Here is a 15670-nt window from a genome sequence, read left to right as displayed (position 1 = left end):
GGGGACCCCATCCAGGTAAGTACCTGTAAAGAAATAATTTAAATAAACTTCGCTAACCTTTTTTATAGCATCTTCACACTCACCGTTGAGGACAGAGCGGTTCACCGCCATCCTGCCGCCGATTCCAGCTGACTCCCGCCTGCATGATTATGGCACCTTGGCGGGTGAGAGTGTACTTACGCGCATCGACCATCCACTGACGTCGGTGGGCGCTTCCCGGTGGCTCTCCCCTCCCACTCGCTCCAAGTCACGACGAAAGTGGCACTGGGCAGTTCGACCAGAGGAATGTCGGCAGCAGTCGGCGGCAGTGGCCGGTATGGCCATCAATTTCGGCCCCAGTTTCTCTTTATTTACTCCAACAAAACTGTTCATGATTTTACACACCTCTATCAAATCTCCTCATAACCTTATCTGCTGTAAGGAGAACAACCCCAGTTTGTCCAGTCTCTTCACATAACTGAAGTCCCTCATCCTTGGTACCATTCTAGTAAATCTCTTCTGCAACCACTCTAAGGCCTTGACATCCTTCCTGAAATGTGGTGCCCAGAATTGAACACAATAATCCAACTGGAGCCTAATCGGTGTTTTGAAAGGTTCAGCATAACTTCCTTGCTTTTGTACTCTATTCCTCTATTAATAAAGCCAAGATCCCATATGCTTTTTTAACAGCCTTCTCAACTTTTCCTGCCACCTTCAAATATTTGTGTACATTTTTCCAGGCCTCTCTGCTCCTGCACCCCCTTTAAAATTGTACCATTTAGTTCATATTGCCTCTCCAAAATTCTTCCTACCAAAATGGTATGGAGCCGAAATTGCCCCAAGCTGCGTTTGGGGTGGTAACCTTCCGGGCCCGGAACTTTTACCGCCCGGGACAGAGGTCCCGCCCCCGGCGCGCAATTGGGCTTTGCTCCACCTTCTTGGAGAGGCGCTCCTGGGGCGTCAGCACAGCGCTGAGTTGAGTGCCGCGCTGAAGAGGTCAGCGCTACATGGAAGCTCCGCATAGCGCTGACGCTACAACACCCCTCCCCTTCAGTTAAAGGGAAGGGCCACTGCGCACGCTGCAGGCCCTTTGGTGGCCGCCACTGGGCCACCAGGGACGCACTCGATCGGACCAGCAGCCCGACACCCAAATGTGAGTGCCGGGCTGAATGGTGGCAGCCTGATCGAGACAAGGGCCGCCGTTATCGGACCGATCAAAGAGTAGGCCAACAAAATAAAATGGTGGCCCAGGGCGTACACAGCCTCCCTCTTAAGGGGCGCCCTGGCTGGATGTCAGAGCACTGCAAAGCTAGTGCTGACATCAGCCCATGCCAACCTCATGGCCCACGGGGCAATTTCTCCCACGGGGTGCAAAAGGGTCGGCACGCATGGCGATGACGACATCGTCTGTTGCGCGCCGGCACAGGGCAAATCGGCCCATAATCTCAGGGGCAATTTCACCCGAGGAGCACCACCGCCCGCCCCCGGGTGAAAAGGCCATTGCACCCGAGGCGCTAACCAGGCACAAAAAAGGGGCAGTTTTGGCCCCTATGTGTCTGCCCATTTCACCAATCGGTCTATAATCTCCTGAAGGACAACTTATCTTTGTGTAATAGTACAAAATTGGGAACATATCCTGCTAGCCCACTTCAGTGGGTCATTTTACTTGACTTAAAATGGCTTTTAACTATCTTTCAACATTCTAAAGAGTAGGGGAGTGGGACAAACTGGATTGCTCTTAGAAAAAGCCAGCGCAGACTTGATGGGCCAAATGGCCTCCTTCTGTGCTGTATTGTTCTATTCTCTGATTCTATGATAATAGTGAAAAAACAAAGTCATGGATTGAAGAATATAAGTCAGCACAGTTACAAGAACCTTTTAAAAATGTCTTTTATCATATCGGTCAATGCCCACTGACACACGGCAAATATAATTTTCAGACTATGTTTTAACAGGAACATGGGAAGCAAAAACAGGTGCTTTTTGAAGTGATGTTAAAATGTTGAAAATTTGGGTAACCCCTGTGCATTGTAATATTAACCACGGGATCATGTTACTCGGGTATATTTTCCACTATTCAGTCATTTGCCTGCTTAATACTCACATCCACGGTGACTTAGTGGTAGCATTCCCACTTGTGACTCAAAATAGTTGGGTTCAGGATTCAATCCAGTAAGCGGAGACCAGAGCGCCAGCTGTGAATACTGAATTGATGTCCAGCGGGGGTACTTGCATCCGATGAGTGCTGGTGGTGCCTCTCTCCCTCCCTCCCCCAATTGTAAGGGGTAGGTGGAACTTTTTAGCCTTGGTTACAGCCCACCTAGAAGAAGGTACTCTGAAGATAAACCCGCAACAAGAAACCATCACAGCTACTCTTCCTTTGTAAGTGGCTGAAGAATCTCATGTGAGACACTTGAGTTAGGACCCGCCCTGGGGCAGAACACAAGGGACTGGCTGCGAAAATTGCAGATGGTGTTTCTCTGTAAACGTAAAGCTATAGCTGTATCTCATTTTTTCCCTCAACAAATATGTTTAGAAATCACATGTTGGAGTAAATCCTAGAGAAATAACTTGGATATATGAATTCTTTATGAACAGTTTATCATGGTGTATTATGTTGTGTTTTTTGTTGCAGCTGATTATGGTAGTTTCTGTTGTATTGGAACGCAATCCTGAGCTGGAATTTCAAGCTGAAGTGAATTTGGACAACCTGGTGAAATATGCTTTTGATGAATTTAAGGGAGACAAAAGTAGGCTAGAGAATGTTGAGATTAAGGTGAGTAGAATGCACCTTTATAATGATAGACATTGTGGCCTGGAGTTTCTGCTCGATTGCGTTGCTTTTTTCGGCACAATTCGCCCGAAATCAGTGTAACCGGTGCAAAAGATCCTAGAATTTTAAGCACAAATTACGTTCAGCGCAACTCAAATTTCCATGACCTTTTGCGCTAGTTTTTAAAACATTGCTTTAGATGCAGACCCCCACCCACAAAACTGGCTGCGCCCCAGGGTGAATTAATCACCATTGGGAGTTTCCGCGAATAATACTCGTTTGCAGGCCTTTGCGGAGGCTTCAAAAATTAAGCTGGAACTTTTGGGCACAATGACACTAATAGGTTGGTTTTAAAAGGTTTTGAATTTTTAAAAAATTTAAATTATTAAGGAACTCACTATTGCACCCCAAATAGTTTCATATGTTTTTTAAAAATCAATTTCAGTCATTTAAAATCAGGTTACTAACAGTTGGTTTGTTTGACACTGATTAAAAATGCTTATTTTTTGTGATAAGCTCATTTTCAGCTGTATTAATCAATCTTTACCAAGTTACCACTCTTAAATATATCAAGGACTATTTTTTAAAGCAAATTTTTCTTCAAAACAAATTACATTTTAAAACACTCTCCAATTGCACTGCTTCATGGGAGATTGTAGGGTCAGCGAAATGCTAATTATTTATTCGTTCATGGGATGTGGGTGTTGCTGGCAAGACCAGCATTTATTGTCCATCCCTTATTGCCCTTGAGAAGGTAGTAGTCCTTGTGGTGAAGGTACTCCCACAATACTGACTTTGTCATAACAGTTTGGTACAACTGAGTGACTTGCTAGGCAATTTCAGAGTTAAGTGTCAACCACATTTCTTTTGAGTCTGGAGTCACATATAGGCCCGACTGGGTAAGGACGGCAGATTTCCTTCGTTAAAGGGCATGAGTGAACCAGTTAGGTTTTTCCAACAATCCAGTAGTTTCATGGTCACCATTACTGATACTCGCTTTTTAATTTCAAATGTATTTAATTAACTGAATTTAAATTCCCCCAGCTGCCATGGTGGGATTTGATCTCACGTTTCTGGGTTATTAGTCCTGGCCTCTGGATTACTAGTTCAGTAACGTAACCACTATGTTACCGTACCCCCTTATGCTTCTGTACCGTACCGTTGGCGATATGCAAATGAAACGAGGGGTGGTGGGGGGGGTGAGTTTTCCAAACGATTGCAATTTGCACCAAAATCACCGATTGCACCCAAAGCAGAAACTCTAATTCTATGGACCCAAATTTGGCCCACCTGTTTTTTCAGCGCACTCATGTGAAATGCGCCGACTTCCTAGGATAAAAACGGCGCCAAAAAGTTGTTACCGCATTCTGGCCGCTCTGTAGCTTCTCCCATGGCTTGGTGCAGCATGGCAATTCAATTAGGGGGCGGAGCTAGGGCCCTGCGCTCAAGAGTGCCAGCAGCTCAACGTATGCGCACTGGATGTTTTGTGCGTGCGCAATAGCTCCTCTGTAGCGTGGGACCCGATGACCCGCCCCTATCCCAGGCCGAGTGGCATCACGAGAGAAGTCAGCAGTCCTTGGAGAGAGAAGTCAGCAGTCCCTTGGAGGAGAAGTCAGCAGTCCCTCGGAGGAGAAGTCAGCGGTCCCTCGGAGGAGAAGTCAGCAGTCCCTCGGGGGAGAAGTCAGCAGTCCCTCGGAGTTGACACCTGCAGCCTCTTTGTTTTGCGAGCCCAGCCTGCTGTGTGTTGTGTGTGGCCAGTTCCCTGTGCGCTCTCTCTCCCGCCTGGGCGTCCCACCCACCCACACCTATCCCCAATAGAGTGGCCTCTTGCACCGGCATGCCACTGACTTCCCGGGCCAAGTTATGAAGATAGGACTTATGTTATTATTTATTTATTTATTATTGATGGTTTTTATGCTTCTTGAATGTTGTTGTGAAGGTGTTTAGTGCTTTGCAAGGTCCTCTCCGCTTCCCTCCGCCCCCCCCGACCCCTGGCTACCTGCGCTGATTTCTTAACTTTCCACAAAGGTTTTCTGTGTGGCCTCAAGTGGCCACATACGCAGGCCTAAGTTAGTTTAGAGCAACTATCAGCTGTCCAAACTGGCTTAAATGACCAAAACAGGTGTAGGTGGCTGGTAACGCCCCCTTTTGAAAAAACAAACTAAACTAAAAAAAATTCCTGACTCACTCACTTACACTGGCGCAAATTAAATGTGCTGAATGGGGATTTTTAAGATACTCCAGAAAAATCAAGTTGCTCCAAAAAAAATGGAGCAACTCCTGGGCAAATTTGGGCCCAATAAAACTAAATTTCAGTCATTTAGTGACATTGGAAAAGAGTTATTTAACTTGCCTTAAGGAGCTTACTCTTGATCTACTTGATAAATAAACACCAAATTATTGTTCCACTTTAAATGAAACAGATAACAAGTTTAACATACAGTAGTAAGGAAAAAAATGAAAGCCAAAATGTAAAGAAAAATAATCCATGCTAATTCCGAACCAAAGGTTAAGGTGTGCACTTTTCACACTTTCTGGTGGTTGTACCCTGTGTCCGAATGTGTTTAGCACACTGCGATGATGTCACACCAATAGCCCAACACATTGGAATGTCTAAGGACAACGGTCCCATATCCCAAATGCAGCGATGTGGTTTGTGCCATGAAACAGCACAAGCCTTTTGTGCCCCCGGCATGAGCCCCATGGAAAACACAAGGCTAATGCAAAATGGGCACAAACCTATTGCCTCCTGTGCCCAGCAATATGCCTGCACCACTGGTACACTGGAGCAGAATTTCAGCCACAATTTACCTTTGTTAATATAAAATTCCAACATTTTCATGAGGCAACTGGGGACTACCCATTCTCCCTTTCCTCCAAACCCAATGAAATTGTACATGCTAGCGCACTGCTTGAAGGCCAGCAGTTGGAAAAAGTGTATCATTTTAAACTTGCTGCCTACAGCTGTAGTGACACACGTTCTTTGGACAGCATTGGTAATATTGCCACTTTGAGATAATCTGTTAGTGATGCACTGTAGGAGTGGCTAGCTGGAATCTTGTGAACCCCATGAAGCTCTTTGCATTTGCTCATGGATTCAGTTGTGATGCAAAAGATGCAGCATGACATTGGAATGGGCAGCGTTCCTTCCAGTCTGACTAGGCTAAACAATGTGGTTTTGTGTTCTGACCAACAAAACGTATTCCAACATTGGGTGGCAGAGCCTGCTACACACACCTAGCTGTTGAACACTGGACAAGCCCGGAGCCAGCAGAGAACCACATAAGAAGGAACATCACTGATAGCATAGATGCAGGCCCTCAGCACATTGCCAATCTCAGTCGCAAAGAAGATGCCTTTGCCTAAAATTGGATGTGTTGCTGGGGTTTTGTGGAGAGATAGAGGAGAAAATATATTTAAGGGGGTGCAGTACAGGTTATAGTTAGAAACAAAGCATGTCAAAGGCCACATTGGTGGATTGACTATTTGATTTCTTACTCGGCAGGCTTGTGCTGAGGTTGAGTCAGAGTGCTATTCAGCTTAGAAACATCGAAACATAGAAAATAGGTGCAGGTGTAGGCCATTCGGCCCTTTGAGCCTGCACCACCATTCAATAAGATCCTTCACCTCAGTACCCCTTTCCTGCTTTCTCTCCATACCACTTGATGCCTTTAGCCATAAGGGCCATATCCAACTCACCCTTGAATATATCTAACGAACTGGCATCAACAACTCTCTGCGGAAGAGAATTCCACAGGTTAACAACTCTCTGAGTAAAGAAGTTTCTCCTCATCTCGGTCCTAAATGGCTTACCCCTTATCTTTAGACTGTGACCCCTGGTTCTGGACTCCCCCAACATCGGGAACATTCTTCCTGCATCCAAACCTGTCCAGTCCCGTCAGAATTTTATATGTTTCTATGAGATCCCCTCTCATTCTTCTAAACTCCAGTGAATACAGGCCAGTCGATCCAGCCTCTCATATGTCAGTCCTGCCATCCCGGGAATCAGTCTGGTGAACCTTTGCTACACTCCCTCAATAGCAAGAACGTCCTTCCTCAAATTAGGAGACCAAAACTGAACACAATATTCCAGGTGTGTCCTCAACAAGGCCCTGTACAGCTGCAGCAAGACCTCCCTGCTCCTATACTCAAATCCCCTAGCTATGAAAGCCAACATGCCATTTGCCTTCTTCACCACCTGCTGCACCTACATGCCAACCTTCAATGACTGATGAACCATGACACCCAGGTCTTGTTCCACCTCTCCTTTTCCTAATCTGCTGCCATTCAGATAATATTCATGGTGCCTTCATGTTATTGCCACCAAAGTGGATAGCCTCACATCTATCCACATTATACTGCATCTGCCATGCATTTGCCCACTCACCTAACCTGTCCAAGTCACCCTGCAGCCTCTTAGCATTTCCTCACAGCTCATCTAGCTTAGTGTCATCTGCAAACTTGGAGATATTACTCTCAATTCCTTCATCTAAATCATTGTAAATAGCTGGGATCGCAGCACTGAGCCCTGCGGCACCCACTAGTCACTGCTTGCCATTCTGAAAAGGACCCGTTTATCCCGACTCTCTGCTTCCTGTCTGCCAACCAGTTCTCTATCCACGTCAATACATTACCCCCAATACCATGTGCTTTAATTTTACACACCAATCTCTTGTGTGGGATCTTGTCAAAAGCCTTTTGAAAGTCCAAATACACCACATCCACTGGTTCTCCCTTATCCACTCTACTAGTTACATCCACAAAAAATTCCAGAAGTTTTGTCAAGCATGATTTCCCTTTCATAAATCTATGCTGACTTGGACCGATCCTATCACTGCTTTCCAAATGTGCTGCTGTTTCATCTTTAATAATTAATTCCAACATTTTCCCCACTACTGATGTCAGTCTAACCGGTCTATAATTCCCCGTTTTTTCTCTCCCTTCTTTTTTAAAAAGTGGGGTTACATTAGCTACCCTCCAGTCCATAGGAACTGATCCAGAGTCGATAGACTGTTGGAAAATGATGACCAATGCATCCACTATTTCTAGGGCCCCTTCCTTAAGTACTCTGGGATGCAGACTATCAGGCCCTGGGGATTTATCGGCCTTCAATCCCATCAATTTCCCTAACACAATTTCCTGACTAATAAGGGTTTCCTTCAGTTCCTCCTTCTCGCTAGACCCTCGATCCCCAAGTATTTCCGGAACGTTATTTGTGTCTTCCTTCGTGAAGACAGAATCAAAGTATTTGTTCAGTTGGTCTGCCATTTCTTTGTTCCCCATTATAAATTCACCTGATTCTGACTGCAAGGGACCTACGTTTGTCTTCACTAATCTTTTTCTCTTCACATATCTATAGAAGCTTTTGCAGTCAGTTTTTATGTTCCCAGCAAGCTTCCTCTCATACTCTATTTTCCCCTTCCTAATTAAACCCTTTGTCCTCCTCTGCTGAATTCTAAATTTCAGTCCTCCGGTTTACTGCTTTTTCTGGCCAATTTATATGCCTCTTCCTTGGATTTAACACTATTCCTAATTTCCCTTGTTAGCCACGGTTGAGCCACCTTCCCCGTTTTATTTTTTACTCCAGACAGGGATGTACATTTGTTGAAGTTCATTCATGTGATCTTTATATGTTTGCCATTGCCTATCCACCGTCAATCCTTTAAGTATCATTCACCAATCTATTCTAGCCAATTCATCGAAGTTACCTTTCCTTAAGTTCAGGACCCTAATCTCTGAATTAACTGTGTCACTCTCCATCTTCATGAAGAATTCTACCATATTATGGTCACTTTTCCCCAAGGGGCCTCACGCAACAAGATTGCTAATTAGTCCTTTCTCGTTACACATCACCCAGTCTAGGATGGCCAGCCCTCTAGTTGGTTCCTCGATATATTGGTCTAGAAAACCATCCCTAATACACTCCAGGAAATTCTCCTCCACCGTACTGCTACCAGTTTGGTTAGCCCAATCTGTATGTAGATTAAAGTCGCCCATGATAACTGCTGTACCTTTATTGCACACATCCCTAATTTCTTGTTTGACGCTGTCCCCAACCTCACTACTACTGTTTGGTGGTCTGTACACAACTCCCACTAGCATTTTCTGCCCTTTGGTATTCCGCAGCTCTATCCATACAGATTCCACATCATCCAAGCTAATGTCCTTCCTTACTATTGCGTTAATTTCTTCTTTAACCAGCAACGCTACCCCACCTCCTTTTCCTTTCTGCCTATCCTTCCTGAATGTTGAATACCCCTGGATGTTGAGTTCCCAGCCTTGGTCACCCTGGAGCCATGTCTCCGTAATCCCAATTATATCATATTTGTTAATAGCTGCCTGCGCAGTTAATTCATCCACCTTATTACGAATACTCCTCGCATTGAGGCACAGAGCCTTCAGGCTTGTCTTTTTAACACACTTTGTCCCTTTAGATTTCTGCTGTAACGTGGTCCTTTTTGATTTTTGCCTTGGATTTCTTTGCCCTCCACTTTTACTTTTCTTCTTTCTATCTTTTGCTTCTGCCCCCATTTTACTTTCCTCTGTCTCCCTGCGTAGGTTCCCATCCCCCTGCCATATTAGTTTAACCCCTCCCCAACAGCACTAGCAAACACTTCCCCTAGGACATTGCTTCCAGTCCTGACCAGGTGCAGACCGTCCAGTTTGTACTGGTCCCACCTCCCCCAGAACCGGTTCCAATGTCCCAGGGATTTGAATCCCTCCCTCCTGCACCACTCCTCAAGCCACGTATTCATCTTAGCTATCCTGCAATTCCTATCACTAGCACGTGGCACTGGTAGCAATCCTGAGATTACTACCTTTGCGGTCTTGCTTTTTAATTTAACTCCTAGCTCCCTAAGTGCAGCTTGTAGGACCTCATCCCATTTTTTACCTATATCGTTGGTACCTATATGCACCACGACAACTGGCTGTTCACCCTCCCCCTTCAAAATGTCCTGTAGCCGCTCCGAGACATCCTTGACCCTTGCACCAGGGAGGCAACATACCATTCTGGAGTCTCGATTGCGGCCGCAGAAACGCCTATCTATTCCCCTTACAATAGAATCCCTTACCACTATAGCTCTCCCACTCTTCTTCCTGCCCTCCTATGCAGCAGAGCCACCCACGGTGCCATGAACTTGGCTGCTGCTGCCTTCCCCTGATGAGTCATCCCCCCAACAGTACCCAAAATGGTGCATCTGTTTTGGAGGGGGATGACCGCAGGGGACCCCTGCACTACCTTCCTTCCACTGCTCTGCCTGATGGTCACCCATTCCTTATCTGCCTGAGTAACCTTTGCCTGCGGTGTGACCAACTCACTAAACATGCTATTCACGACATCCACAGCATCGCGGATGCTCCAGAGTGAATCCATGCACAGCTCCAGTGCCGCAATGCAGTCTGTCAGGTGCTGCAGCAGGATACACTTCCTGCACATGTAGTCGTCAGAGGCACTGGAAGCGTCCCTGGCTTCCCACATAGCACAGGAGGAGCATGACACTGGTCTGGGCTCTCCCGCCATGACTTAACCCTTAGATTAACTTAATTTGGCAACAATGTCAAAGGTTACCTACTAATAAGGAAATAAAAAGAAGAAAAAAAAGATTAAATACGAACCAATCCACCAGCCAATCACTTACCCGCTTGTCTGTGACGTCACCCTTCGATTTCTTTCTACTTCTTTGTTTACCTTCTGCCCCTGCACCAGCTAGCCTCCTCGAACTCCCGCTGCTTCCGAACTCCCGGGCCTCTTATAGGCCTCCTCGACTGCCGCCTCCTTGAACTCCCGCTGCTCCCGAACTCCCATAGTATTTAGAATTTGGGTTTTTTGCTGATAGAGTTTTGTTTTCCTGGTACCTGAGCTTGAACTTGGCCACCCATCATGTATAGTATTAATTATTGAACTTTGGTTAGTTTTATTTTTAAGCTTCTCTCACTTATGGGTTAAGAGTTCTTAATGCCATGTCATTTTCCAGCAATTAAAAACAATCTGTCGTTTAGGCAATTGCCTACTTTAGTTCCCAGCTCCATTTATGACCAGCACTCGTCAAAATTTTCAGGCAATGTGAAAGCACATCAGAAATTCAGTTCCGTGTAGAATATTCATTTTGCGACATTAACCTCGGCTTTAAACAGCTGAATATAATTGATTTTCATCACCCTACCACTATGACATGTAATTGGTGTCTGTGTCATTGTTAACTCTCAGCATACAAGCTAACCCTAGAAAGGATATCGAACTCTACTAGGTTAAAAGGAAGCAGGATTGGGAATTTTTGTTACTTCATTTACATTGTATAAGAATATAAGATTTAAGAGCAGGAATAGGTCATTTGGCCCCTCGATCCTGCTCCGCCATTCAATATGATCATGGCTGATCTATCTCAACTCCACTTTCCTGCACTATCTTCATGTGCCTTGATTCCCTTAATATCCAAAAATCTATCGATCTCTGTCTTAATTATACTCCACGACTGTGCCTCCACAGCCCTCTGGGGTAGAGAATTCCAAAGATTCACCACCGTTTGAGTGAAGAAAGTTCTCCTCATCTCAGTCCTAAATGACCGACCCCTTAATCTGAGACTGTGACCCCTGGTTCTAGACTCCCCAGCTAGGGGAAACATCCTCCCCGCATCTATCCTGTCAAGTCCTGTAAGAATGTCGTATGTTTCAATGAGATCACCTCTCATTCTTCTAAACTGTAGAGAATATAGACCTAGTCTACTCAATCTTTCCTCATAGGACAATCCTCCCATCCCAGGAATCAGTCTGGTGAACCTTCATTGCACTCCCTCTATGGCAAGTATATCCTTCCTTAGGTGAAGAGACCAAAACTGTACATAATACTCCAGGTGTGGTCTCACCAGAGCCCTATATAATTGCAGTAAGACGTCTTTACTCTTATACTTAAATCCTCTTGTAATAAAGGCCAGCATACCATTTGCATTCTTAATTGGTTGCTGTACCAGCATGTTAACTTTCAGTGATTCGTGTACAAGGACACCCAGGTCCCTCTGAACACCAACATTTCCCAATCTCTTACCATTTAAAAAATACTCTGCTTTTCTATTATTCCTACCAAAGTGGATAATTTCACATTTCTCCACATTATATTCCATTTGCCATGTTCTTGCCCATTCACTTAGCCCGTCTATATCCCTTTGACGCCTCTTTGCATCCTCCTTACAACTTACATTGCCATCTAGCTTTATATCAGCAAACTTGGATATATTACATTTGGACCTCTCATCCAAATCATTGATATATGTTATGAATAGCTGAGGCCCAAGCACTGTAGTTACAGCCTACCAACCTAAAAATGACCTGTTTATTCCTACTCTCTGTTTTCTGTCCGTTTACCAATCCTCAATCCATGCTAGTATATTCTACTACTTAGGCAGTCCCTCGGAGTTGAGAATGACTTGCTTCCGCACTAAAAATGAGTTCTCAGGTGACTGAAGAGTCCAATGCGGGACCTACAGTCTCTGTCACAGGTGGGGCAGACGGTGGCTTAAGGAATGGGTAGGTGGGGTGCTTGGGTTGCCGTGCACTCCTTCCGTTGTCTACGCTTGGCTTCAGCTTGTTCGGCACCTTCCCGGATGCTTTTCCTCCACTTTGAATGGTCTTGGGCCAGGGATTCCCAGATGTTGGTGGGGATATTGCACTTTTTCAAGAAGCTTTGAGGGTGTCCTTGAAGCATTTCCTCTGTCTACCTGGGGCTCACTTGCCGTGTCGAAGCTCCGAATAGAGCGTTTGTTTAGGGAGTCTCGTATCGGGCATGCGGACGATGTGGCCCGTCCAACGGAGCTGTTCAAGCGTGGTCAGTGCTTCGATGCTGGATATGTTGGCTTGAGCGAGAACACTGACGTTGGTGCCAATCGATTTGCAGGATCTTGTGGAGGCAGCATTGGTGGTACATCTCCAATGTTTTGGCTGCTGTACAAAGTCCATGTAACTGAACCATATCAGAGGGCGGATATCACTACTGCTCTGTAGACCATGAGCTTGGTGCCGGGTTTGAGGTCCTGGTCTTCGAACACTCTCTTCCTCAGGCGACCGAAGGCTACACTGGCACTCTGAAGGCGGTGTTGAACTTTGACATCGACTTCTGCCCTTTTTGGCAGTAGGCTCCCAAGGTGTGGAAAATGGTCCATGTTGTCCAAGGCCTCATCATGGATTTTAATAACAGGGGGGGGGGCAGTGCTGTGTGGCGGAGGCAGGTTGGTAGAGGACCTTTGTCTTACGGATATTTAGTGTAAGGCCCGTGCTCTCGTACGCTTGAGTGAAAGTGTTGATGATGGCTTGGAGTTCGGCCTCCGAGTGTGCGCAGACGCAAGCATCGTCTGCATACTGTAATTCAATGACAGAAGATGGAGCGACCGTGGATCTGGCCTGGAGGCAGCGGAGGTTGAACAGATTCCTGTTTGTCCTGTAATTTAGCTGTACTCCAGTGGGGAGCTTACTGAGGATGAGATGGAGCATTGCAGCAAGGAAGATCTAAAAGAGTGTTGGTGCGATGACACAGCCTTGCTTGACCCCGGTCCGAATGTGAATATTGGGTCTGTGGTGGATCGGTTGGTCAGTATCATGGCTTGCATGTCATCGTAAAGCAAGCAAAGGATGGTGACAAACTTTTGAGGGCAGCCAAATTTGAGGAGGACGCTCCATAATCCCTCACGGTTGACGGTGTCGAAGGCCTTTGTGAAGTCAAAGAAGGCCATGTATAAGGGTTGGTGCTGTTCCCTGCATTTCTCTTGGATTTGCCGCATGGTGAATCTCCATGGTGCCCCTTCATGGGCGGAATCCGCATTGCAACTCTGGAAGGAGCTCTTCAGCCACAGGGAGAAGGCGATTGAGGAGGATTCTTGCGATGACTTTCCCTGTGGCAGACAGCAGGGAAACTCCTTTGTAATTACCGCAATCGGACATGTCGCCTTTCTTGAAGGTGGTCACGATTACGGCGTCTCTGAGATCCCCTGGCTTGCTCTCCTCCTTTCAGATAAGAGAAATGAGATCATGTATTCACGCCAACTCCGCCATGTTTTAGTGTTTTGGCGGGGATTCCATCTGCTCCTGAGGACTTGTTGTTTTTCAGTTGTCGGATGGCCTTTTCTACCTCATGCCAAGCTGGGGTTGTGCTGAGATGGTGGCGGGTAGCATCCTGAGGGATAGAGTCGAGGACACTCACGTCGAACACAGAGTCTCGGTTAAGGAGATCTTCAAAGTGCTCTTTCCAGCATGCACTGTCTGCTTCTCTATCCTTGATGAGTACCTCTCTGTTCTTGGCCAGCAGTGGGGTAGGGCCTTGGGTGCTTGGGCCGTAGGTGGCACTAAAGAATCCTCGCACGTTGTGGTTGTCGCCTAGTTGCTGGATTTCCTGAGCTTTCTCCACACACCATCTGTTCTTTAGGTCGCGAGTTTTTTGTTGAACTGGAAACAGCTAGTATATTACCCCCAATCCCATAAGCCCTATTTTTTTTTTGTAACCTCTTGATTGGCACCTTATCGAATGCCTTCTGAAAATCCAAATACACCACATCCAGTGGTTCCCCCTTATCTATTTGGCTAGTTACAACCTCAAAAAACTCTTAACAGATTTGTCAAACATGATTTGCCTTCCATAAATCCGTGTTGACTCTGCCCAATCCTATTCTTATTTTCTAAGCGCCCTGTTACCACGTCCTTAATAATAGATCCTTATTACTGATGTCAGGCTAACTGGTCTGTAGTTCTGTTTTTTCTCTCTCCCTCCTTTCTGAAATAGTGTGGTTACATTTGCTACCTTCCAATCCACGGGAACCGTTCTAGAATTTATGGAATTTTGGAAGATGACAACCAATATATCCACTATCTCTTTTAAAACCCTAGGATGTCAGCCATCAGGTCCAGGAGATTTATTGGCTTTCAGTGCTAATTAATTTCAGTTCCTCATTGTATCTATTTACAGGACATGACTGACTTCTACAATACACCTCCAACGGGTATGAGAGGGACAGCCAGCTACCTCATGAAGGCTGTGATGAACACATTACTTGAGGCTGAAGTTAAATCAGGTCCTGAAGACCCCTGTGTGATCAGCTAAAGATAATGAGCTTGAAGAATGTGCACGTTCATGTGATTTATGATGTGTGCTAATGCATGTTATTGCCGCAATCCTACTCACTATAACTGAAGTCACATATAATATGTCAGTTTGCCAGATATTTGCTGTTTTCCTACAATTGCAGTAGAAGATTGATAAACTATTTGTGTTAAATTCACTTAACATATTATCTAGAAACACATAAAGGAGGTAATTTAAACTGGGTGATGGCTGCTTGTATGAAACAGATTCTGTTTAACAAATGAAACATTCATTTACACTTCAGTAACATTGTTTAGTGAGAGTGTCGCGTTATATAAAGTTAAAATATTAAATCTTAATAAATGTTTGGAATTTGCATGTGTGCCAATGTTATGAGTTATAATTATTAAATAAAAATGGCATATTTAAAATTGAATTTAGTAAACTTATATTTGAATCAAACTTGCACATCTATATTATTTGGTTGTTTTAAGTAGTCAGGCAGGGAAGTCTCTTAAACATATTTAAACTCCAACAATAGAGGTGATTCATAAATTATACTTTCACAAAAATATATTGGCCCTGAATTCGCGGCCCCTATGGGCACGTACAAGGTGTGCACGCACCCGTAGGGGTCCCGCTAGTTCTGGGTTTAGGCAATTTCGCACGCATCCGGAAGTAAAGGGCCTCCGTGGGCAGAGAGTTGAGCTGTTTGCCCAACTTCTGCCCAGCGAATGCCCTTGAAATTCTAATGACTGATAAACACTGCCTGCTTTTATCAACGTAAGACTTTTAAAGGACAGAAAAAGACACGAAAAAAAAATTAAATACTTATATTCCTGTTAAGGTAAGTT

General features: G+C 45.2%; 1 protein-coding gene across 3 annotated transcripts in view; it reads left to right on the top strand.

Annotated features, from left to right (window-relative positions):
- The window catches only part of phkb (phosphorylase kinase, beta), a 381738-nt gene extending 366486 nt beyond the window's left edge, over window positions 1-15252 (top strand). For all 3 annotated transcript variants that reach the window (XM_070898048.1, XM_070898046.1, XM_070898047.1), the window contains 2 exons: window positions 2615-2755; window positions 14700-15252. In XM_070898048.1, coding sequence (XP_070754149.1) covers window positions 2615-2755; window positions 14700-14834 — 276 coding nt within the window. In that variant the 3' untranslated portion in view covers window positions 14835-15252. The remainder of the gene's footprint in view (window positions 1-2614; window positions 2756-14699) is intronic.
- Window positions 15253-15670: the final 418 nt, after the last annotated feature.

This window comes from Pristiophorus japonicus, chromosome 13, assembly GCF_044704955.1.
Source record: "Pristiophorus japonicus isolate sPriJap1 chromosome 13, sPriJap1.hap1, whole genome shotgun sequence".
Lineage (NCBI taxonomy): Eukaryota > Metazoa > Chordata > Chondrichthyes > Pristiophoridae > Pristiophorus > Pristiophorus japonicus.
The sequence above is the reverse complement of the archived record's forward strand: the minus strand, read 5'-3'. Positions and strand labels throughout refer to the sequence as shown.